The sequence below is a fragment of the Taurulus bubalis genome (assembly GCF_910589615.1).
Source record: "Taurulus bubalis genome assembly, chromosome: 1".
NCBI lineage: Eukaryota > Metazoa > Chordata > Actinopteri > Perciformes > Cottidae > Taurulus > Taurulus bubalis.
The window spans coordinates 35517030-35542826 of NC_136589.1; the positions used below are offsets into that span (position 1 = coordinate 35517030).

Sequence of the window (25797 nt, forward strand, 5' to 3'; positions counted from 1 at the left end):
AAACTGAATACCTGCTCACGGCTCGGGTCGAACGGAAGAGTGGATCCCACGCCGACGCAGACTGGGAACAGACGCGCACAGGACAGCCGGCTGCAGGCAGAGCGTCCCAGATATAGCCGGAGAACTGGCAGGTGGCCGCAGGCGCGCTCCACACTATCCACAGGTTGAATAGTGTTGTTCGGAGGAGAGATCAGCGACCAGTGAAACCTTCATGTCCCGGCTGTATTTTCCACGTGATCTGCAAATAAATAAAAAAATAAAATAATATATATATACAGCTATATATTTATATTTGTTCTTTTTAGCTGTCGTTTGTGCGCCACACGAAGAGCAGCGCACACGACGTCTAGTTCAGATGGTAAAAGCTTTTCTTTTTTTTTCTTTTTCTTTTTTTTGCAAGGCTCAGATAGGATCACGCCTGCGCATTATGAGGTGAAGATAAGACAGGTCTCAGCTACTCAACACACAGTCAAGACGATGTGACTGGTGCGGCTGCAGAGCGCACTAATGTGACAGAGCCGCGCATACATCACCAATAATGTGATGCTCTGTTCCACCTACACATGATGACATGTTTCCATCATTAAAGCCTGCGCAATCTAGTTATGTTTCTTTACATGTATTGATCCATTTATGCTCTTCCTTTTCCTGTCTCCTCCACTCTCACACACACACACACACACACACACACACACACACACACACACACACACACACACACACACACACACAGAGAGAGATAGAGAGAGAGAGAGAGGGGAGAGGAAGTAAGATGCAGAATTAATATTGTAGTATAGCCAATGCTTTCAGACCGTGATTCATGGAATTCTCCATTTTCACTATAGGCTGGCAGCAGCAACTATACTGTGTGTGGCTGGCATGCATGTGTGTTGGGGATAACATGCTTGCATGCCATTCATCATAGGATTTCTGTGTTGCCAGCGAGGCAGCTACCCTCACCAACAGCACCCTCTTGGCATTCAGTGGGTGGCGTCTCATTCACCAGGGGAAGATTAGTCATCCGTCACAGGCTGCCGTCGCCGTGACCCGACAGTGCCAGGCAGGGTGCGAGAAAGTGACAGATGGATGCCAAAGTCCAGCACCGCGCCGTGCTTTGCAGGACACTAGCACGCCTTCTGTTCACCTCCCTGTCTCTCTCTCTCTCTCTCTCTCTCTCTCTCTCTCTCTCTCTCTCTCTCTCTCTCTCTCTCTCAGCTGTTTGTGTCCTCGCTTCCACACCGGTCTGACTGGAGACACAGAACTAAAGTATTTTGGCAACCGACCACATTGTGAGACGACGGCCCTCTACAAAAGACCATGCAGTCTCTCTATGAGCAAAAGAAAAGAACACTTTCAACACATCAGAGAACAAAAAAAGCTCGATCGAGTCGATGCCGAGTCCACACCAGACCTGACACGATTAGAAGATTAATCGATTAGCCCCTTTGGCAGAAAATTAATTATTCTCAAAAACGTGCAGGCTTCGCTGCTGTCCTCTGTTTTTGATACTTTACTTTTGGGGGGACATTTAAGATAAAATACAGACTCAAAATATAATATTTGAATATAATGAAAGTTATAGTCCAACTTTTGTCCACACTAAATGATTTTGTCGTGGCCCTTCTCACTCTGTCCTCGCTCCCGCAGAGACACGTGAGACATCCGGATGTGGGACACGTTGCTTCAGCTTCAGTGTTTACCCTCCTCCCCTGTCAGCTGGACTTCATGGCACTCAAACGCTGTGACAGTGTGTCGATGACAGGGGTTACTTCCAACCAGCCTGAGGTGACACACAAATGAAACAAAACAGCATCGTCATGTGTAGTCCGCAGGAGTGTAATTAATCTGGCATTGATCTCCTGCCATCGCCCTGATCAATATTTAAATACCCCACGTGTAGCAGCTCCTAAATTAATCTCAATGAATCAGCACTGACGTTTTTTTCTTTCTTTCTTTCTTTCTTTCATTCTTTTTTTTCTTTCTTTCTTTCTTTCTTTCCAATTTGTAAGACATCTCACATTCCTTTGATGCAAATGTCAAACAAGATGAAAATCTGACATTCAGATTGCCATTTATGTATCTGCACATGCAGGTTTGTGCTTGTTTTTGTAATTTTTTTTTTTTTTTTTTTGCCAATTGATTGGCAGATGCTTTCTTTGCATTTGTGTGAAAGGTGTGCAGTCTTTCCATGCAGGGGGACCTCTTGGCCTGTGTGTGACCACGAACATTGGTGGGAGGAGGTTATGGGATAAAAGTGTCATCCGCTCCCCCTTTTTGATGGCTTCAGGTGTAAGCGCCGCGGTCACACTCCGCCAGCCCTCATCTTGTGACAACAAAGAGAGGTCTTGTGGGAGTTCACACCACAGCGCTGCACTCCAAGGGCGTCGGACAAGGAGACAGCAGCCTCCTCTCTGCTGCTGTGCCTCCTTTCTGCTGTTGTGCCTCCTTTCTGCTGTTGTGCCTCCTTTCTGCTGCGGTGCCTCCTCTCTCTGCTAAAACAACGTCTCCGCTTCCTCATGCGTCTGTCTTTCTATTTCTGTCTCTTGCTCTTTACACATGAAAACAAACAAAAAATCGTCTCTCAGACTGAAAAGACATGAAACAGCTGAGCATCCGAAGTGGTGTGAAGCAGATGATTATGTATCTGACATATTTACATCGCAAAATCGTTTATTTGAATAACAGCTTGATGACTCAACAGCTTGAGCTCTCCGGAGCAATTAAATCCTTCTCCGCCACTTGTCAGTTGCAGCTTCTTTAAAAATAAGATGATCTACACACATAAAGGATCTTGCTTGTTACCAAGTTGGCTCTCAAATGTGTCTTCTCCATGTCCAACCACAGCATTGTTTTTGTTTGTGGGGGATATTGGGATGGAAAGCAGTGAAAAAGCAGAAAAATATTCTCCATCTAAATACTGCTCTCCACTCGCTGTCATCAAGTGATCATCTGTAATGATTGCCCAGCAGAAGGCAAGTCCCACCAGGGTCCAGATGTGCATGGTTGAGGCATTGCTGATCTTATAATCACAGACACATTGGCTCAACACCAGCAAATGAAACAGCTAAGCCAGACCCAGGAGGGACCGGCAATGCATGTTGTGAATTAGCTAATGTCAGCCTTAATTAAAATGTGCTAAGAAACAGAACACCTTCTTCTTCTTTTTCCACGATTATCAGTCAGGTGTGCTGCTCCTGGTTTCCTCTGATAAACGTCTCTGGAAGGATAAGAAAAGAAGGAGAACTCTACGAGGTATGAGAGCTTTATTTATACAGATGAGATTTGTACATTCAGAACATGGTGGGATCGGCTTCTTTCCCTTTACTTGTGAAATAGAACAGAAGGAATACATCAAATACGGCCAGGAGTCCACTGTTTTCACATCAACTTGAAAGAAATGGGTCCCATTCCGGCCTCGAGCAAGAGACTGCACAACTCCATTTGCCAGGGCCGAAAACATAATGCACACATAATTACCAAATCAAAACTGGACGCGGGCGGGGGAGAAAACAAATCCACAAGCTTTATCCTTCATTCAGCACCGAGAATGATTTGTCCCCTTCGATGCTGCTATATATACAACACCAGAATCCAGGATTTGAACACAAGGTGTGTTGGTGCAGTTGTCAGTTCAGTGTCAACAAGGTCATCGGACAGGTTTGGACTGTGTTTTAAAGAAGCCTCACACAAAAAACTTCTGATCTAACAGTTCAGCCACTTATAAGTATTGTTTATAAGTATTATGTATTCATGAAATGAAACGTGCCCTGCGATAGACTGGCGACTAGTCCAGGGTGTACCCTGCCTTCGCCCAATGACAGCTGGGATCGGCTCCGTGACCCCAAACAGCATAAGCGGTTTGGATAATGGATGGATGGATGGACATTAAAGGTTCTTAGAGCTGCACAAAGCTATTGGCTAAGGATATAGTGGAGTTACGTCTCAGAGGATGAAGTCCCTCCCCCTCTGTGTGTGTGCTGTTATTCAACCCTGTCTCCTAAAAATTACGTTCCCCCAGAACTAATACGCATTCTCAATTACGTTTGATCAGAAACGTATCTCCTCCCTGATTATGTCTGTGTTTGACGTATTACAAATACGTTGATTATACTGAATGCAGTGATGAACTCCATGGTGCAGTAAACCACTGCAATCATCAGCAGACACTTGGATCTCTGTGGTCAAATCAGCTGGATAATCTGACGTGAAAAATATTCATGTTGTAATACGTGAAACACAACATACTAGTACAGTTAAGATGTGTGGATGCAGTCAGAATTGTTCTGAACACATCCATATCAGTTCGTATTTTGAAAACCGGAAGTTGTGTCCCGTGGCTGTTTCCGGCCGTTTGAATATTTTTCACGTCAGATTCTCCGGCTGATTTGACCACAGAGATACGAGTGTCTGCTGATGATTGCAGTGGTTTACTGCACCATGGAGTTTATCACACACTTTGGGCTGCATTCCCAAACAACCCGACTCAGAGAAGACCGGAACCGGCGCGACAGAGGCTGTTACCCAATCGGTCTGAAAACCGGGCCCCGGTGCGACCGGGTGCCGTTACCGGCCTCACAACGGCGGCCAAGCGGTCTGAAGACCGGCCCCGTCACCCGGCCTCACCCCGCCCCTCTTTGCTTGCTGCTACTGAGGGAATCCTTTTTTTTTTCCTCAACAGAGTTTAGAAATTAAAATATGCTTAAATTCAGCGGGAAAGCAAGAAAACAATAACACAAACACACAATTATAAACATATTTGTAATAGGTCAAACACAAACATAAAAACAATAAAACTAAATACGTGTATAATCAACATACGTGTATAATCAACGTATTTGTAATACGTCAAACACAAACATAATCAGGGAGGAGATACGTTTCTGATCAAACGTAATTGAGAATGCGTATTAGTTCTGGGGGAACGTAATTTTTAGGAGACAGGGTTGTGTTATTCAACCTTCTCCTTGATTTGTTTACATCGCTGGCCCGGCCTTGCGTGCCTTATAGCGTACGTTAGTGCATCTGGTGTGTCCCGCTGGTTAGCTCAGAGCCGCGTGGAGGCAATTTATGTGCTCAGAATTTCAAAATTTGACGCCTTCTGCTAGACCGTATCACTATTTTGCTTTTTGTGTATAAAAAATAAACAACCGCAATTTTTTTTTTTAATCCTAATTAATTAATTAATCTCGATTTATGGAATCAATACACTTATCCACACAGTGGAATAAGACATTATTTTTGGGGTCAAGGGGTGATTTAACGAATGTGCAAAAATCCGGATAATCTCGGATGTCTTCTCCTTCCTAATTATTTCGCAATGCCTTCTAATATTATATGTGAGAGATTAAACTAAAGAGATCTGGAGGTAAATACTATGTAAAAGCAATACTTGCCTCAGGATCTTGAAGCGACACCTCCTCGGTTTGCTTGGTGAGGATCGTTAGCGCATGTCATCTCCCTTCCTTTCCCTAAACGGCATACATGACGTCCCGTTTTTCTCACATGACAGCTTGCTGATTGCGACCTTTCGCTTATCAACCAACACATCCGAGGGACTCAATCAGCGTCTCCTCCGCTAACAGACAACACCGCCCCTCCAATCTTCCACTCACATCGGCGATGCTAATAGGCCCAGCGGCTGGAGTGTACTGTTTACGGGCCCATTCATTTTAACTGCACACTATGATGGAATTGGGATTGTGCGAAGAAAGTGACTCAGGAGTTTATTTTTCATACACTCCTTTTCTGCGGTGTGTGGATTACACGCGTAAACACTTTCTGTCCAACAACCGTGATACAGACACATCGGGGCGGTGCTATTTCAAAGTATTAAACTGTGGATTTGAATTCAAAGGAGAAGGCCCCCGCACCTCTAAACACTGTAAACTGAAGACGCAAGGTCAGAGGCTTGTTTTCAAAAAACAAGAAGTAACAACCGTGGCTGTTTGGCGTGTGTCTCTGTGCTAAGCTTAGAATGGATCAATAGCCATCAGGTGCATGAGATTCAAGTGCAACACCCTCCCCATTGTGAAATCCTCTTAAAGCTCCTGATAGTTCAAGTAATCTGGGAGAGGCAATGTGTGAGTGCGTCCAGTCCATGTGCCTTGCTTCCTCCTGCTCCCTCCTTCCTCCAAGCTGTCACGTGCCCCACTGAAATAAAGAGAAAGAGAGAGATAGAGATTCCATTAAAATCTACCTGTTCACTTACATACCTGGTAATGAAAAAACACTGCACTATTTACTACTGATCAAATCGAGATTTACAATTATGTATCTAAATTGATAATAGCGAGCACATGCTAACTCTAATTTCTCAAAAACAGAGTGGAGGTAAATTCAACAGTTTTTCTGAAATCGGATCACTCTGTATTTGTGTGTATGCATCTAAACATAGTCAGCGTCTATTGCTGCAATATTTTTTCCCCCTAAAATTTCACTCGAAACTGTAGTGTTTGCACTAAAGTTGTTAATAACACGAGTATTTAACATTAACAAGTGTTTAATCCACGCAGGAGTAAAGAACATTTTTAAAGAAAGGTAATTTATTTATCATATTTGCAGAAAACATGCTCTACCGTGACGTTTCTGTCGTTTTTCGATAAATCAAAAGACCTACGGGTCAGGAGTCTTTAGTGTTGGCCGTCTGATCGTCTGACTGCCCGGTTTCTTGCCCCATTGGACTTTAGCAGCATTGTCACCATGTTTCCAGACCTCAGCCATTACTTTGGTGAGTACAAAACGACGAGCGTAGAGCTGGGCGATACGGACAAACATCTTCTGTCCACTGGAAGACTGTCGGTAATCGTTATTTTTTTTAAACCATTCATCTTTGTTTTGTCTTCCAAATAAGTTTGACTAACTTAAGGGGGGGGCTCTACAATCTGATTGCTTGCGATCCAGACTTTATAGCCCAGACCTCTGCAATTTACTTTGTGAGTGGAAATAGCTTTCGGGAATAGTTTATGTCATAGCAAAGCCTTTCTCAAGTGGAGTGAAATGAGAAAGCGAGAGATGGTGGCAGCAAGTAATGAGCGACAGAAGAAAAAAACGGGTCGGCTCGAGATGCCCGTCCTGCCGGCTAATTCAAACCAACACAGTGACTACCGAGTGGGTCAGACGGGGTCAGTTAAAGAGCACAGGAAGTCTCTCAAAAACAAGCAAAAACACAGCAAGGCTGATTGGAGATGTAACCGATGAGACACTTGGGAACGCCTGACACTGAATAGGAACTGGATATTGAATTTCAAAGACACAAACAACATTCGGGCAGGCATGCAGGCAGGGCGGGGCGGGGAGAGCTTCCTCTTCTGGTGTGCCGCTGTTCTCATAATGGAGCCAAATACTTCTCTGCTGATCAATAACCGGGTGAAAGTGGCCGCTGGCCTTGATCCTAATTAGTGCAGAGTTAGAGCAGATTAGCTTGCACCTGAGCCTTTCTCAAACAACAGCTCCCTCCCAATCAGGCTATACCTCAAAGCACCCGAATCAGCATAATTCAGGTTGGGGTCATATTCTGTATATGAAGCCTTTTTCCTCACGGGGAGTAAAAGTTAAAGCGTCTCAAAACCCACCGTACAGGGTGGGGTCCGGTCAGTTCTCGAGGGCCGGGGGGGCGGGGGACGAGTGCCATCACCACATTTAAACAACGATGGTTCCCATGGCAACGGAGCAATTAGCCGCAAACCTTTGGTGTTGAAGCCATGTCTGCTAAACACAAAGAGTTCGAGGAAAGGCTGGGAAGAGGAGGCCACGAGGAGATTAGTATGTGTTGCTAGCACTGGGCGTGTGTGTGTGCTTGTGTGTGTGTGTGTGTGTGTGTGTGTGTGTGCGTGTGTGTGTGTGTGTGTGCATGTGAGGCAAGCCCCTGGCTCGTCGCCAGTGCTGTGAATTGACAGTTGCTAAATAGAAAACACCTAAGCCTCTGTATAGTTCTGTTTTCCCCTGAACCATGCAGCTAAATTTCAATATTGAGAGCTTATTATTATTTTACAATGAGATCGATTTTTCTGGAAGCTCATCAATTGATTGAAGCACATCTTTAACGTATATTTATATTATGTTATAAATGTTCACAAAACAAAAAAGAAGAAAAACAAGCGACAGACACAAATTCAGTTCCGAAAAAAGACCTAATGACAGAGATTCTCAATATGATTTACACATTGTACATTTTTACTAAAATTAAAAAAATTAAATACATTCACTCATTATCAATGATGTATGCATGTACATACATAATATGATTAAACCATCCTCAAATGTATTGTACAACATTAAATGAATTATCACATGAAATGATGGTGGACACATTGTTAATATGTGTGATTTAGGATGCAGCTATTCTTCAGAAATGTGGCTGCAATGCTGTCATCTGTGTCATCTGTCCTGGCCTTTTTCTTTTCGTCTCTCCCCCAGGCATTGGTTTCACACGTTTTCACGAAGTTAATTGATATGTAGGATTTGAGCAACCCTCCTCAGTTTGATACTGTAGTCCTGAAATAGCAGAATGGGCCGTGTCGTCGCTAATTGGCCTAATGGACGATGACAAGCTCTGTGTGTCTGTGTAATGTCCGCGGCTTCTCACCGAGCCCGACCCGGTGTGGCCTGACACTTCCGCCGGTCTGCTCACAGAAAGAAAAATCACACCGGTACACACACACACACACAAAGTGTCATATTAAAACCAATATATACCTACACACACAGTGAGACAGCATCTACCACCCCATTGGAAGAGACAGAGGGATATTTGCAGAGTTGAATGATGGCGAGTCTATTAACCCGGCGGCTTTTGGGTCAGACAAGAAACCTCTGCACTGCTCCCGTTTCATCATGAATGAGCTGTAGGACTTGGAAGAGGAGCTGCCAGCTCTCCGGGCAGCCTTGTTCACACCAGCTACAGGAATGACGATCAGACGGCTGAGATCTCTCTTAAGTGCCCCTCTATGTACTTTCACCTCCTGATGACAAATGGGACTTGGCCTTACCTCTCCTTGAAGGGGAAGCAGCGGCGGTAGAAGAGGAAATGAGGAAATCTAATCATGCCAACAATGATGATGATGATGATGATGATGATTTACATTGACAGATGGATATACTTGGTGGACAGACGGAAGGATTTGATTGTTGTTGCTAATTGTTGAACAAACAAGGCAAATTGTGTCTCTGGAGATAATACCTTTACGACTATCAGCACATCATCGTAGCACTGTCTAATGAACAAAGCCTTCCACTGCTAATTTGAATGACTTAGCCCTGCTGTCTCTCTCATTTCCACTGGGTGACTTAACCACGTTAGTCCAGTCAGTCAATGAAGATGAACACCTTTAGGAGTTGGATTTTTTTTCTTTCTTTTGCCTCTACAATGGACGAGGCCGTGATCGTTCCAGCCAGGACCCAGGAAACCAAAAGGATTCGCAATATCAATGTAAGGGGTTTCTTTATCTGCAATGCACGAAATGCATTTTCTTTTGGAATCATCGGTTAGTTTCTTACTATATTCTAATAAATCAAATGTCACTCTTTTGGTTTATCAGTGGTCGCAAGTTGACGTTGCTTTGATTTAAGCCGTCAAAAGGCAAAAAGAAAAGGTTGACTCTTAAATCCTAAAAATACAAATAAAATTACACCCATGAACAGTATTTTTTTTCACTCAGTCAATCATGTTTAAATGACACCCCCTCAATTAATACTGAATGAAATCCCAAAATGTATGCAGCTCCATGTTCAGAGATCAGCTAGGATAACAGATGTGTGTCTCACTTCTCAAACTGTTTCCATTCTCAGCAGTAGTGTGATTTAAGTCGATACCGTCTCCTCGGCGCAGCTCAGCCGTTACAAATCGGAGTTCACCGATGGCCCTGGGGCACTTAAGTCTGCGTTTCCTCTCACTCATGCATACTAAGAGAGGAATCTAAGTGGATACCATATTGTTTTTCTGTGCCGTCTTTCCAGGGCAGGGCCTTACTGCGTGAGCTTCGGTTGGGATAGAAAGCTACATGCTGGCATCTGCTGTCCATTTGGGGCAATCACAGTACAGTACACTCAATGCAATGATAATAAAAGACACAAACAGCACACGTGCATTTAGTGTTTTAATAATTACATGATGCATTTTTGCATTGGCAGCAGTCATCATAATAAATTGTGCGTGATGTTTATGGGCCCAAAAAAAAAAAAAAGACATAATCCCGTTCTCAAATATATGAATGCAGACACTTTTAGACGATTTCCAACGTATGAAAAAAATGTATGATGAATAACCCCATGACATGTAACTGTACAGATGTCAAACTAATTCAAAACACCACAAGATGGAAATATTGCTGAATCAGGATTGAAGGGACAGAATTTCTCCCCTCTCTGTCCTTGGTCAGAAGCAAACTCTGTACACTCAACTAAATCTCTGTAACATTTGATTCGCACTTGAGGTTTAAAGCGAGCATTTGGTCAAGGTTGTGTAAACAGTTTTGAAAAGGCACAAGATTATGTTACGCTCCGTACATCTGTTCATTCAGTAGAGAGAGAGAGAGGAAAAAGAGGAGTATTCTCCATCGAGCACTAGGAGTAATCTGTTCCCATCTAGAGCAAAGTATTACGATCCTTCACCAGCATCTAATACACAAGATGTGTGTGTGTGTATAATAACACGACCATCCTATGCCAAGAACTACATACATAGTGCATTCTTTTGTATATATATATATATATATATATATATATATATATATATATATATATATATATATATATATATATATATATATATATATATATATATATATATATATATATATATTAAAGCTGCTTAGCTACTGCCTCAAACTTAAAACAGCCAACATGTAAAACGTACAATATCCCATCATTTCCAGTTTTTTTGCGCTACACAGTATATTCAAGTATAAAGAGATCTATATCAAAGGAAAAAGAAGAAGAAGTGGTCGGAACTTAGCTCTCCCTCTACCGAGCATCAACAGCTGAACTGTAAGGCAAACGTTTGGATTACATTAGTCTATAGAAGAAGCCGCTGGTTGCCGTTCGTCAAGTCATTCTCTTTACGAACAGCTTCTTAAACCTCGGACTCGTGACGCGCCAAAGCTGGAGGCAGCGTAGTTCCACATGGACCCTGGAAGTGGTACCTGCGTCGCAACACACACACACACACACACACACACACACACACACACACACACACACACACACACACACACACACACACACACACACACACACACACACACACACACAAATCTCTCAGAGGCCCAACCTGCTGGTCTGGTTTCGCATATGTTGTCACGCTAACTTCATTCATTAGAGAACCAGAAAGGTGGCATGTCACTTACGTGAAGTACTCAGTCTTTGGTGTTGCGTTCATGTTAAATTCCGCCACTGGGACGCCCCTGGATGCAATCTGGGGACCAAACATGGCTGCCGGGTAAACAATTGAAGACGTGCCCACCTATGGGTTCACAACAGAGAGCAGTGACACGGGTGTCAGCTTCAATACCACTGTACAGCATTTCCTTGAGAGATCTGATGCAACAATTATTACACAAGGAAAATAATATGATGAGCACGAGGAAGGACTCACCACTAGACAGAGGTCACAGGTCTCCATCTCTTTTTCCACCTTAGTCAGGATGTGAGAGTCCAGAGTTTCCCCGAAAAACACCACGTTGGGCCTCAGCAGACCGCGGCAGTCGCTTTCTCCGCACCTTTGACACAGCGGAACCAAGCAACAATTCATCGTGTCATTCTGCATTCAGCACGGAATAAATGTCCGTAACACAAAATAAGCGGAAATCGAAAGACAAGAGGCTGCAACAGGTGGTGAGGGCGGCTTAGAAGGAGCAGCAGGTCCAGCAGGAGCTCAAAGCGGAGCAGGTGGAAGGTGGAGGTTAATACAGCTAGTATCTCACAAACACGTGCTGGTAGAATAAAGAGATTTATGGATTGGGGGTAATTATAAGTTTACATTTTTTTTACAAATGATAAGATCATTATGGAAATGAGAATAAAAACTTCTGAGATTAAAGTCGTAAATTTACTAGACGGATAAACAAACCGGGGATATTCTGAGCTTAAAGTGGTAACAGCGTGAAGCGGACTCTCCATCCATTGGTTCTCATCCACTTACGCGGGGGCCGGGTCACAGGGCAGCAGGCTAAGCCGGGTGTTCTCCGTCTCCCCGGCGACCTCTAAGGACATAATTCACCATAATCGGTGGTTCACGTCATGTGCCTTTTCCTGTGCCGTGTCCAGGGCAGCGTCTTCTCAACGGTTGGACTCTCCCCTTTACTGTGACTTCCACAATGTTTGCATTTATTTATGGTCGTATAAGAGCATGAAAATAAAACGTGTTTGCATCTTTCAGGACCTTTGCGTCACTCAGACGACATCCTGACCACGATGACTCATCAATTTAGGAGGAACGGAGGTCAGATGGCTGGCGTCGCCATGGATTTTGCACCACAATATTTTATTATAATAATATTGCAGATTTGTGAGGTTTGTAAATGTATGACTTTAATCTGGGAATTTCAGAGTTTATTTTTCGGAATATTTCCTCTTGTTCTGTAGTTATTAATATATATTTTCTACCTCTACAGTGGCACTAATACACCGTCGTAGACGTTCCACCGTTGACTAAACATTAGGGTGAAAGTTTAATGAGCATTTTCTTTTGGTACAATGGAACATTTGGATGTTTTTCATTATCACACTTGTCTGCTGCAATAGATATTTCTGTGCAAGACAGGTTCACTCGTGATTTTCTTTCCCACAACAATCTTCTTTTTTTAAACATGCTTGCACCTGCTCTTTACAGGGAGAGAAAACTGGCACACGCAAAATGAAGCAATAATCCAAATCGTCCGGTATTTACACAACTCCCCCCCCTTAAATGCAAAGACCAAGGGAGGAGGAGAGAGAAACACACTTCTCTGCAGCCACGCAGAATGCAAAGATGACTGTGTTTTCAGGGTGGAGCACCTGTTTAATACAAGGAAAACTCCATGCGTAGCATGCATCAGAAAAGCAGTGCAAAAGGCTTAGTAAATCTGACCTCAGTGTTATTAATATGAGGTGACAGTAATCCTACCGTGGCAGTTTATCCACAGGAATCTGGGCATCAGCAACATCTGGGTCAGGTGCACTGCACAATAAGAGAACAAACACTGTGGGGTTAAATTACACTTTTCCCTCCACTTTGGGGGTCAAACTGAAGAGATCAGGCTACATGTCCTGCATGTTTATCAGGGTGCGTGTGTGTGTGTGTGTGTGTGTGTGTGCGCGTATGTGTACTCCAGATGTGCTGCCTTATACCCTTTGTCCTTTAGGGCAGCACATATGGGGCTGCGCCTGTTCACGGTCACATGTCCACAGCTCACACAGCGCGTCTCCATCAGACTGCCTGCAGTTACACAGGGAAAAACACAGCTGTTTTATTAGTAGTTTGGTTTTGCTGACTCATACGTAAAGAAAAACTCCACCCTTTAAAACTGTGTGAAAACAGAAAAGCCTTCTGAAGATCGGATTGAGAGAATCAACACTTTAAACAGGACTTTTCAGAGTTGGTGTACCGACATTGAGTGAGTGACTAGCTCTGTGGGCTCATGGGTTGTTTGTTTGAAAGACCAACAACTGTGAATCACTAAATGTTTCTATAACCCAGTAAAACCATGGGATATGCAGTCATAGTTTCCAGTAATCACTGACTCAGGAGCGGCTTCGGGATTCCAGTTATGATTTACTTTACTAATGCCCATAGGGCAATGAATCCTCTTCATTTCACCCTCCTTGAGCAATTTGGTCTCTAAATGGCAACACATTCAAAACATGTGTTCCTATAAAATTAGCATTCAGCATACAGTCTGTGGTTCCAGCCCAAGTCTGCCCAACTCACCGTGGATCTTGAGCACGTGTTTGGACCCGGCCTGCCGGTGCAGGTCATCCGTGCACTGGGTGATGACAACCACGGAGCGTCCCTGCTTCTTCAGCCGGGCCTCACACTCCGCGATGGCCATGTGGGCGGCACTGGGCTTCTTGTTCAGAGCCAGCTCCCTTCTGTAGTGGTAGAACTCCCAGACCCGAGACGGGGTTCGAGAGAAGGCCTCTGGGGTGGCGAGGTCCTGTGGATGCATCAACACAGGCGTGAGTTTTGGGTCAAAACTCAAGGAGAAAAAGATCCAAAACGTTTAGAGGCAAGAATTGGACAGAGTGAAAAGCAGCATAGATTAAGTTTAAACACCTCAATTAGGGAGGGAGGTTATCTTTATTTTTTATGAAACACTATTTTGGATTCTCTCCTGGAGGTAAATCTTGCTGCAGCCCACGACAAGGAACCAGATTATGCAACAACCTCCGTTTCTCTCTTTGCTGGCTGTTGCTGCCGAGATAAATCCACTGAGCTGTGAAGATGTATTATGTAAACATTAAATACACCCACTCCACAGCAACAACTCTGGACCACAGCTGGATGTTAGACCAAAAACGAAACATTGACCTAAATAAAAAAAGACAAAGAAATGTAAAGTAATACACCCACGCACAACTTTGTGTGTGTTTGTGTGTTGCTTTTTAAGAAATTACCTGAGATTGCCACTTTCTCCACTTCTCATTTTCTCCCCTGAAGGTCGGTACTCCGCTCTCCGCACTCACGCCTGCCCCTGTGATGATTGCTATGTGCTTGGCTTTGGAAAAGACCTTGCGGAATTCAGACATGTCTGTGGAGAGAAAACACAAGGAAGAGCAGCATATGACGAAGTGCTTTCTAGGACTCTGGATATTTTCTGAACCACACCAGCCACCCCTGGTGAAGAGGGAGCTGAGCCTGAAGGCGAAGCTCTCCATTTACTGGTCGGTCTACGTTCCAACCCTCACCTATGGTCACGAACTCTGGGTCGTGACCGAAAGAACAAGATCTCGGATACAAGCGGCCGAAATGAGCTTCCTCCGTAGGGTGGCCGGGCTCAGCTTTAGTATCTCTAAGACTGAGCCTTAAGGTAAGGAGCTCGGACATCAGGAGGGAGCTTGGAGTCGAGCCGCTGCTCCTTCGTGTCGAAAGGAGTCAGCTGAGGTGGTTCGGGCATCTAATCAGGATGCCTCCTGGACGCCTCCCATTAGAGGTTTTCCAGGCACGTCCAACTGTAGGAGACCCCGGGGAAGACCAAGGACACGCTGGAGGGATTATATCTCCCGGCTGGCCTTGGAATGCCTCGGGATCCCCCAGAATGAGCTGGAAAGTGTTGCGAGTGAGAGGGAAGCCTGGGTCGGCCTGCTGAACCTGCTGACACCGCGACCCGACCCCGGATAAGCGGCTGATAATGGATGGATGAACCGGCCAAACCATGGAAGACAGGTCAACAAGCAGTTGAGTTTGAGTTTGAGTGATCCGAGATTTGAGGTAAACAGTTCTTTTTTAAACCAGGGAGAGACCGCGCCGACCTTTTACCCGATACCTGGATTTGGGTATCGGCCCGATCCCGAGATACAGATTCCGGTACCGAGTGGTTGACATGCTGCAATCCTCACTGGGTGAAAGTGACTGGGATCATTATTTTATGTGGAAAGCAAACCTCACCAACTTTGTTCAACAAAATATGATAAATAAATACATCAATAAAAATGTACAGAATTGTTACTTAATAAAATAATGGTATCTGATACCAGATCGTGGTATTCCCCCATACTGCTATTTGAGCTAGTCCTGATATGCAGCAGCAATTTGAACAGTCCTCCAAACAATATGTCTATTCATGCCAGGTCTTGGGAGGGCCAATATATCAGTAAGTATTACTATATAAATATTTTAGTCATGTGTTGTAGTGTTTTTGGTGTCCCCGCTGCAAACTATGCATTAATGGATTCAGGAATAATTGATCTGAGGAAGAGGTAATTTATGCAAATACAGATGTAATCATTAAACACTGGTTCATCAACATTGAATCTAGTCGGTTCAATATCAACTCATTATGATCTATATAGTCCTTGATTTAGGTATATTTGGTTTTCATTCATTTGCAGTTACTACTCGGTTGAGGTTTCACTCATTTTCGACCTCATTTGCTAGAATTGTTTCTGTACCTTGTTGCAAAATGTTTAGGGAAGAAAAAGAAAAAAACTTTTCATTTTCAGCATTTCGCTGAATGATATTATTCAGCACAGTGCCCGTCAGGAAGGACGACCTGAATGGCTGATAATATCCAATGTTTAATGAAGGGCCGCTATTGACCCACACAAACAGCTTTCCTGTTACCTGAAACGGGCCTCGCTGTGTCCATCAAAGGTCCTTTCGCCACATGAGTGGAGCACATGCGAAGGCCGAGGGCCAGCGCGGCTCGATTTTGGAGAAGCATCGTCGCTATCCTTAGAGGGCAGAGGAAGACATGAAAGGAGAACACAAAACGAAAAATGAATTATTGCATTGTCCTAACCAACTGGGTGTGTTCATTTGTGGTGTGTGTGTGTGAAGATCTGTGCAGTTGTTATATTACATGCACACATTCGTGACTTTTCTGTGCCCAAACGTCAAGGTCAACGAATCGATCCGCTTTTATTTACAAACTCACGCCGTGTAGCTCAAACCCACGGATCTTTACCGTAAAATCCTAACAGGGATCTAAACAAAAGCGTCCAAAGATACCAAATTATGTCACGTTACATTTGTGGTGCACGTATATACGAAATTATGCAAAAGAAATCTTCAGCCATCCACAGTTGGTGTAACAGGGCAGCCATAAATAACATGTAGTCTAGTTTAGTTCTTTTCTACCATGAATGAAAACACGTTTTTGACACTTAATGATTATTATTATTATTAAGTAGGGAAGTCAATAGAAGGGAGCCTCTGTATGTGCAACTCTTTCCACTTTGTACAACACTTGAACATCAAACGTAAATACCAGGACATGGCTGCAGGAATGCATGTCACGTGACTGTGCGTTCAAGAGCAGTGGTAATCACCACAACCTGAGGAGGCCTGGCGATTTGACACCGATAAGATCATGAATGTGTGTGTGTACACCTTTTACAAAACACCATGTGTGTGAAAACAAAAATCTATTCATAACAATAAAAACAAGTCCGGGTAACACGCTAGTGCGCTGCCTTGTAGTAACATAACACCTGACTGTGTTGGGGCCGAGCCTTAAGAGGTAAGCTGGGGTTTAAACGGCCTAATACTTGTTTAAACTATCAATAACAACAAGACATGGGCGCGCCTCGTGCAGGGAGCCGAATGTGTCCCAACAGGTTTGACGAGGCGATAAACAAATACAACGGCTAGTCGTTATGGCGGTTTGTTGGCCACCAAGTCAACCATTTACTTTTATATCACAAAGTTAACTTTAGCTTACATGTTGCGTGTCGTCTTTTAAAAAAAAAAAATCTAACGTTACGTTAACGTCGCGAACTCGTCGTGCTCTCTGTCACGTAAACAGGAACTATAAGTTTCACATCCAAACAGTTGTGTTTACGGATAATATCGGCTGAAAACAGGACCGGTGAACTCAATGTAAATGACCTCGCCGCGGTAACTTCATCGTACTCACCTCGCTTGAAGATATCCACACTTCTTGAAGGAGAAAGTCACGCCGAGTTAGCGTGTTTGTAGTCTTCTTACCTCTATCGCTGCAGTTTATCATGAGAGGCCGTAAACCCACCGCCACTGTCGTAAACCGCGCTCTGACAGACAAACGCACTGAAGCTGAGAGAGAGAAAATAAAGTGCAGTTCAGGAGAGCCACCTAGTGGTAGACTGCCGTCAGTGTTATTCATTCAGGATGATTCATTCATTCCCCACATCACGGCCAGAGCTACACCGTGGACGCCTCACTGTGTTTCTCTGTGTTCCTCTCCGTGTTTTCATGTTGCACTGCTGCAACAAACACGATCAAGATCCGATCACTGACAACTTGATCACACATCACATCTAATCTGCACTGATCCCTCTTAAAATCTGCTCTTTTTTTATTGCATCTCTTCTTCTGTGGTTCTCACCATTTTTTAAAATATGTAAGTGTGCAACTATGTACCATCTGTCTTTTACTGTTTAATCGCACGCAGTGTCTACTATGATTTACACAACAATACTGCCTATTTAATTGTGGTCAAGCCAATTCTTCACTTAAAAACTGAGCTCGATTTAGCCCCCCCACACACACACATAAATTGTCATCATTATATATGTTTCCCCTCACCCTGCACCCATGCCACCAACGCCTCTCTCTCTCCCCATATCTCTCTCTATATCTCTCCATCTCTCTCTCTCCCTCCCTCTATATCTCTATATCTCTCCCTCCCTCTCTCCCTCACTATATTGCTCCCTCTCTCTCTCCCTCCCCATATCTCTCTCTATATCTCTATATCGCTCCCTCTCCCTCCCCCCCTCTCTCTCTCCCTCCCTCTCTATCTCCATCTCTCTCTCTCTCTCTCTCTCCCTTCCTCCCTCTCTCTGTGAGCTCCCTCCTCCCCCTCTCCAGCCACCTCTCTGTGTGAGTGGCCGAGCTCCTGCGTCTGCCCAAGTCTGCCGGCAGTCCTCCCCGGACGCTGGTTCAAATTGATGGCGACCACTCCAGACAGCAGCACAGACCGCAGACCGATCCGGAGACTCCGCTCCAAGAGCGACACCCCGTACCTCGTTGACTCCCGGCTCTCCTTCAACCTGCGGACAGGTATAGGCGTGCATCCATCCTTTCCCTGCCCCTAAATATATAATCGATGTTCGATGTGTTGCCATGTCTTGCGGGTGCACTGGGGTGGGGGGAGATTGTCGCGAATTGAAAGAATGACAACAATATCCCGACGTGGTATTGTTCCTGTGGGCCGGTGTTGTAGTTTAACGTGAGATGATATCCCTCCATGATATATTAATGGTTGGCGCTAAATGTGCTCGTTAGGCAGGGGGAATGTGACAGAAATGTTACGCAACTTTGTGGACTATAGCGGGTGGTTGCTGGCGCGTGTCTGGCGCAAAAGAAAAACAACAAAAAACACCGAGGGGGTCCAGATATTAAGCAGCATTTTTTATTTATTTTTCACAGCTGTCGGGTGTGAATTTCGATGTCGTCAGCGCTCGGTTAATTCTACCAACGCAGTTATGTAATATGAAGGAGCTTCAACGTGACCCATAGTGGCCAAAAGCCCTGCCCGTGGTAGCGGTGCACACAATCTGATGGGATATCCGGTTTGTTCAACGTTTCTTATTTATTTGTGTGTGTGTGTGTGTGTGTGTGTGTGTGTGTGTGTGTGTGTGTGTGTGTGTGTGTGTGTGTGTGTGTGTGTGTGTGTGTGTACATTTTAATCACCGCATCCTTACACTGAAATAGACCCCGCGGGACGAGGCTCGTGGCGAACAGTCTTCTGGCTCCATCGCCCTTTAACAAAGCGCGTGTTTCGCATCCCCTGTTACCATGGTGACGTGGCATTTTTATGCTGACTGAGTCAACAGGATTCAGATCCTTCGCACTACAGTGTTATTGAGATCCACGCTGCATCCAGCTGTCTCTTTTACGGATCTTGTGCTTGCCATTCAATAATCCCTATATGTGATGGTTGCAGCTGGCACAATAAAAAAAAACATGCAATTCACCAGACATCTTTAAATCCAATAATAATAATCAACTAATCATTTAAGCACTAATGTGCGTGGAAGATTGTGTGTTATTTATTATTCTCTGGAGGTTGGGTTTTTTGTGATTTCGCTGCACCTTTCCCCTCTGCAACTGCTCAGTGGCTCAGTTCTGCTGTATTGACGGATCCCAGGTGTGCCAAGGTCCTGCTGGAAAAGAGCAACGGAGCAATGGTGCTCAGTTGGTGGTTGGTGCGATGAATAAAAAAAACAAAAAAACAAACAGCATGTTTGTCTCAGATAAGCCTCTGTAGTTCTGGTTGCTCATGCCAACGCATGTTTGTCCTGTGGAGACAAGCGCCTGTTATCAACGGCAGGACACTGGCATCTGTCTCTGTGCTCGTTATACCTTTTTATTCCTTTTTTTATTTCCCTCCTCTACACCGAGCTCGCACAAAGCATAGCGTGCGGCACGGGGGCGATTTGTTCAACAGCACTCTTGACTCACTTCCACCTGAAGAAGCGGACCAGGATTTAGCTCGCACATTGCCAAGGAAACCAAAAGCTGTGTGGTTGTATGTGCCCAGGTGCTTAATAGTGACATACATGGGGGGCGGCAAGGAGGTGAAACTCTAAGCAATTACGTATCTCTTTGTACTTCTGTACAAGTCAGTGACTTTGCTTTCTCTAAATGTTTTTATCCCCCAGGGGTCCAGCAAGGCCAAGGTCCTCCTTGTGGCACTGGCAAGTCTGTGGCAAGCGTGTTGCAGGTGTCAGTCAGGTGTCAGGACTGTGGCACCTCTCTGACTACTGGTGGCAAGTCTCTGACTTGTCGTGGCACTCCTGTGATAACTACTGGCACTGGCAGCTTTGCCAGCTCTGACACCTAATTACATATAAGGAGAGGACAAGTGGAGATATGTATCAACTTGTATTTAAAAACGTTTCGATAACTAGTTTTGAATTATATTAAAAAGGATGATTTATGTTTATTATTTTAGCCGATTGTTGTAAATTACTATAAAAGTAATTATTTGGAAAGAGTATATTTTGTTCCTTTTAGTTTCAAAACCAGAAAAATCATACATAAACAAAATGAATGATAAACAAAAAAGTACAACGAGATTGCTCGCAGGATGTATACAGAGAATGGGGGCTCTATTGACTCAACTAAAATCATAAATATGATTTACAGCAGCTGATGTCGGAACAACAATGGGTGTTCCCAATTTCCTAACGTGTCAATAAGAGACGGCAAAATACATTTTAACTAACATGCCAGGGGTGCCGAACGAGTGACGTTTGCTTGCCGCTGTCCTGGCACTTGACTGACGCTTGCCACAGACTTGCCACAGACTGACACCTGCCACAGACTTGCCACAGACTGACACCTGCCACAGACTTGCCACAGACTGACACCTGCCACATACTTGCCACACGCTTGCCACAGACTTACCGCTATCCTGACACCTAGCTGACGCCTGCTACAGACTTGCCACTGACTTGCCACTGCCTGTAATCTCCAGGGGTCATTGTGATTTTCCTCTGCTGGATCCATGTTTTCATTTCACAATTATAGAGTCGCTTTAACTCAGTCGCGTTTTAGCCTCAATGAGACGGAGCTCCACAGCCAACTCGACTGTGTTCGGTGTTTAAGCAGCTGATACAATTTGCTATATTCCCAGAGGCCCACGTGCATGGTGGCGTACTGTGGAAGACCCTGCGTGCTTTACTTCTGCAGGATCATGGCACACAGACGACATGTACTAATGGGCCTGTAATGGAATCAGAGAGCGCGTGTGAAACGTCGCTTTATGCCGCTGACCTGTTTAGCGCCTGCACTAATCTAATTTGCCCTGCGCCATTAAATGGCCCCTTGCTCGCTGCCACAAAGGCGGAACAACAATATGGCATCGTTTACATGCTTGTGTGTCACCTGTCATAAAACATTATCGGGTTCAGGTGTAGATGGATGGGTGACCTACTTTTACGGGGTCGGGTTTCAATCATTACTGCCTGTTATTATATAGATACAGATCTTGTCTATTCATTTTTAGCAAAAAGGCAGAACGTGTGTATTTGTGTGTCAACGTGCACGCTTGTGAGCGTGCCGAGCGTGCACTCATAATGGTCCCCTTGCTGGTGTGGCATGTCATGCGCGTGTGTGAGTGTTGCCTGCTGACACGTGAATCCGTCTCACTGCAAGAGGTCCGCTTGTTTTTGTTTGCCCATTGTTCAGCAGCCCGACTACCTCCCCGTCTGCTTTCTGTCTGCGCAATACACACACGCAACAAAACTCTCCAACATTACAGAAGCTTCCGGTTTGCAGCGAGCATCCTCCTTCCTTCGGGGTTTCGACCACCTTTGCTCAAACCTTAAATATTACATCTCTTTGGTCTCTGTATCTGACTCCTTTTGGTCTTCTACTGTCATCGTCAGTGTACGTTCAGTGGATAGTATGAGAATATATCCACTAAACGTGGCAGTTGTGTTTTACAGTGCAGTTGTGTGCTCATGCATGCTTTTGTATTGTGATTTAAACCGGAAGTATATGGAACTTTCCTTGCCAGATCCAACGAGCTAGAGAGTGGAAGAAGAGAGGGGACCTTTGTCAGTGGGGACAAAGCCAAGAATCGGAAGTGTAAAACTTTATTGTCTGATTTGTTTCACATTCAAAAGTACAAATAAACACCTCCTCACAAACCTGTGGGAAGGTGCCGGATTTCTGAATGAATGCGGCCTAAGGCCCACTTGGTCCCGCTGTGGCCTGTTTGCTCTCTCCATCTGTGTGTGTGTGTGTGTGCGTGTGTGTGTGTGTGTGTGTGTGTGTGTGTGTGTGTTCAGGCCTGTGAGTTCTGTGATCTCCTTGACTTTCTGATGACTATAGCGTTATACAGTACAGTCCATTTACCAAATTCACCATTTCTCAGGTCTGGTCTGGCATAATATGGGACTTTAATCCCAGCACACCTTCTGTGCAGATGTGAAGTGCGCTGAACAGCTGGATGCTGTGTGAAGCGCAGCAGGGTGGAGACTCCGTTGGCCGGTGCTCCCACCATTATGCCTGGTCTGAATGCAAATAGACAAAGCCGAAGCCCCGACCTGGCTGCATTGCAGTTGTTGGGGGATAGCTAACATGCAGTCCTCATCCTTACCCGTATACAACATGCATGCTGTATTCAAATACAAAAATGGCAAATTTAGATGCAAGTACACGTGTAAATGCATGCATGAACATACAGTATTTGGATTTGTACAAGTTCTCTCTCTCTCTCTCCTTATAAGTCAATGCTCAAACCTGGCTCTGTGTTGCAGCCACATTAAGCTATAAGCTAAACTCTAACTCATTCTCCCCACCCACCTCTCCCTGCCTCTCTCCCTCTCTCCCTCTCTCTCTCTCTCTCTCTCTCTCTCTCTCTCTCTCTCTCTCTCTCTCTCTCTCTTTCTCTCTGCTGCTCCGCGTTGCAATCCCCGCTGTCCAAAACAGTACAATCGATACACACCAGATGCATGGTGGGACGGGACAAATTTCTGCTGCAGAGCCCTGCGTGCCTGCAGGGTTTACCAGAGGATTTACAGTACATCAGAGACACACTTCGCATGGCCACTGGGAGAGATTTATCTGCAGCCCCTCAGAGAGCATGTGATATTCAGTGTTGCCTTTTGACAACTCTGTTAACTAGTTTGAAAGTATCCACGTATATATATACACACACACTCTCACGGATTAAAGGTCTGGTAGTCAGATGACCCACACTTCGTTGGAATTTTTTAAGGCAGCTAAAGGTGACTGCAAGGTCAGTAACAAGCAGAATTTGCAATCACCGATTTGAGCTTCGTATTTCAAAGGGATTAACTAGCTGGGCTGGAGCCGCTGCAGAGGCTGCTGAATTTGTACGTTTTTTTTTCTCCAGCTGTTTGTAGAACTTGAGGCTATTAGCATACGTGTTTTTGCAAATCGGTGATAATTAGTGGCAAGAGGTTTGTCTCAGTTCTCAAATTCTGTCTCTTCCAATCTCTCGTATATCACACACACACACACACACGCACACACACACACACACACACACACACACACACACACACACACACTCCACCATATATGATAGACTAACGGCCCTGCATAAAACAAAACCAAAAAAACTGAGCATCCATCTTCCTTGGTTGCACACAGGCCTTCTTGTGAAGCGTCCCAGGTCTTAATAAAATATGAGTAGGGAAATCTGAGCAAAAATAGCGACACTATATCCAAGGCCCGTACTGGATGCTCCTGAACATGAAAGTTCAATTCACCATCAGTGTCACCTGGCCAGAAAAACCCCCGGCCAACCTCTGTATAGCGAGGTGGTTTCAATGAAGAAACGACAGGCAGGGTGTCATCTGCAAGGGCCTGCAGGGAGCTCTCTCTCTCTCTCTCTCTCTCTCTCTCTCTCTCTCTCTCTCTCTCTCTCTCTCTCTCTCTCTCTCTCTCTCTCTCTCTCTCTCTCTCTCTCTCTCTCTCCCCGCCTGAATCATTGCTACTCCAGCAGCACGCAGTGGATCCTGCTGGGCACAAGGGGAAAAAAAACACAATGACGGGTGGGGTCTCATCCCGAATATGATACACAATGACAACAAAATGTATATTCTCTGCAAGATAATGTCAGGCAGGTTATGGGAGGGGGACAAACTCGGGGCATCCATTATGTGTATATGATGAATGTGTACAGAATGCTGCTGGCGTCACCAATGCAGCTCCCAGAGCTCTTGGGGACATTTCTGCTGAGTGCGAGACTTTACGGAGTCAGAATCTCTTCAACGCTGCTGCAAACCTGGGACTCAATTCAATCAAAGCTGCATTGCACCACTCAGCAGTCCTTCAAAATCGCGTCGCGTGAGAAGAGTCGGGATACATTTTTGGATCTCAAAATCCTTGTCAATATTTCTACGATTTCCAAAATGTGATTCTAGTCCGAATGCTACTTCCATTTTGGGAAAGCGTTGCCATATAGCATTCGTAAAAATATAATGAAGATTTCTGTGTTAGTTATCATGTTGTCATACCGTCCCTCCGGTTAAATTTTGCCATAATTCTACATAGAGTGGATATTCTTTTTTACATTTATAAATCCCTTATATAAACCTTTTTTGATATGTACAGTGTGTGCTCGACACAGAACATTATGGTAAATTATGCCTGTGATCTTCAGTTGTGTGCAGACTAGAACAGACGAATAGTCTATAAGTGTCTAAATGTTTGGGATCTGAAGAGGAAGAATAATTAGCCAATATGACATTTCTCCAGTAAATCATATGGGAAAAAAATTATAATTGATCTTGTATTGTCACACATCACATAATAACTGCAGAGATAATGTTTTTCAATTGACTAAATCAAACTTAAAGGCTTAATGTGTAGGATTTTTTAATTTTATTTCTGGCTTCAAAGATTCCCAGTGGTATAGTATCAAAAAGCACACAATGTTTTTTTTCATATAACGAAAATAAAATGAATAAAGAGACAAAAATACTAACAATTAACATTTTTTCTCAGGTCATAGAGGTAGTTCTAACATCAACAAAAAAATGATACCTAGGTTTCTGTTCATATTAAAAAAGAAAGTTGTTGGTCTGGTTGGTTGGGTTCAAAAGGCGAATGGGGCCACACCAGGAGCCACCACTACATCCCAGAAGATTTAAAATGACTTATATACCGTTTGTGGATCATTGTAAAATGGTCGATGGAGAATTGTTCTGTATTTGTGACATGCAGAAACACAGAATGGCTCATCTGAAGCGAACTACCTGTGTCTGGACATTAGTCTCAGCTTCAGAAGCAAGGGGGGGCTCTAAGTAAGCTCTGGAGATGATAGTCCACATCACACTGTGGTGTTCATCAAGAACGAGCAGGACAGATGGAGGCTTCAGTTGGAGAGAAAAAACATCTCAGCGTGTCTCTGCAGACAGAGACAGCCAGCATGTCCCAGAGGAAGCATTGCAAAGCCCCGACTGAAGATTGCTCTCATTTTGAGGGGATTTCTTCTGTTTTTTCTGATTTCCCATTCGCTTGCTTGCTTTCAAGTAGCGGGACTCTTAGTGAGCACGTAATTAAAACCGTGACACCACAAAACGAGTGCTTTTGTGAAGCACATCCTGTCCACGGCCCTTTCGAAAAGACTCAAAATAGAATGTGGCGTTCCCTTTTCCCCTTATCATGTTTTATTTGCTTAAACATGACTAACACGACCCCCC

At 44.4% G+C, this 25797-nt stretch overlaps 1 protein-coding gene across 1 annotated transcript; it reads right to left on the reverse strand.

Moving 5' to 3' along the window:
- Nucleotides 1–10789: 10789 nt before the first annotated feature.
- Nucleotides 10790–17651, reverse strand: LOC306736321 (NAD-dependent protein deacylase sirtuin-5, mitochondrial-like). Its single transcript, XM_079217939.1, has 9 exons — nucleotides 17550–17651; nucleotides 16256–16365; nucleotides 14590–14723; nucleotides 13904–14129; nucleotides 13324–13411; nucleotides 13100–13153; nucleotides 11591–11714; nucleotides 11343–11458; nucleotides 10790–11138 (listed from the first exon to the last, which is right to left on the reverse strand). Exons 2-9 carry the CDS (start codon nucleotides 16353–16355, stop codon nucleotides 11069–11071), a joined length of 912 nt encoding a protein of 303 aa, XP_079074065.1. The 5' UTR covers nucleotides 16356–16365; nucleotides 17550–17651; the 3' UTR covers nucleotides 10790–11068.
- Nucleotides 17652–25797: the final 8146 nt, after the last annotated feature.

Bases quoted from the DNA above. Each gene is read 5' to 3' on its own strand.
- LOC306736321 (XM_079217939.1), bottom strand. From the start codon at position 16,355: ATGCTTCTCCAAAATCGAGCCGCGCTGGCCCTCGGCCTTCGCATGTGC. The intron at 14,724-16,255 runs GTAACAGGAAAG...TTCTCTCCACAG, and splicing joins CACAGCGAGGCCCGTTTCAG to ACATGTCTGAATTCCGCAAG. The intron at 13,154-13,323 runs GTATAAGGCAGC...CTTATTGTGCAG, and splicing joins GCTGCCCTAAAGGACAAAGG to TGCACCTGACCCAGATGTTG.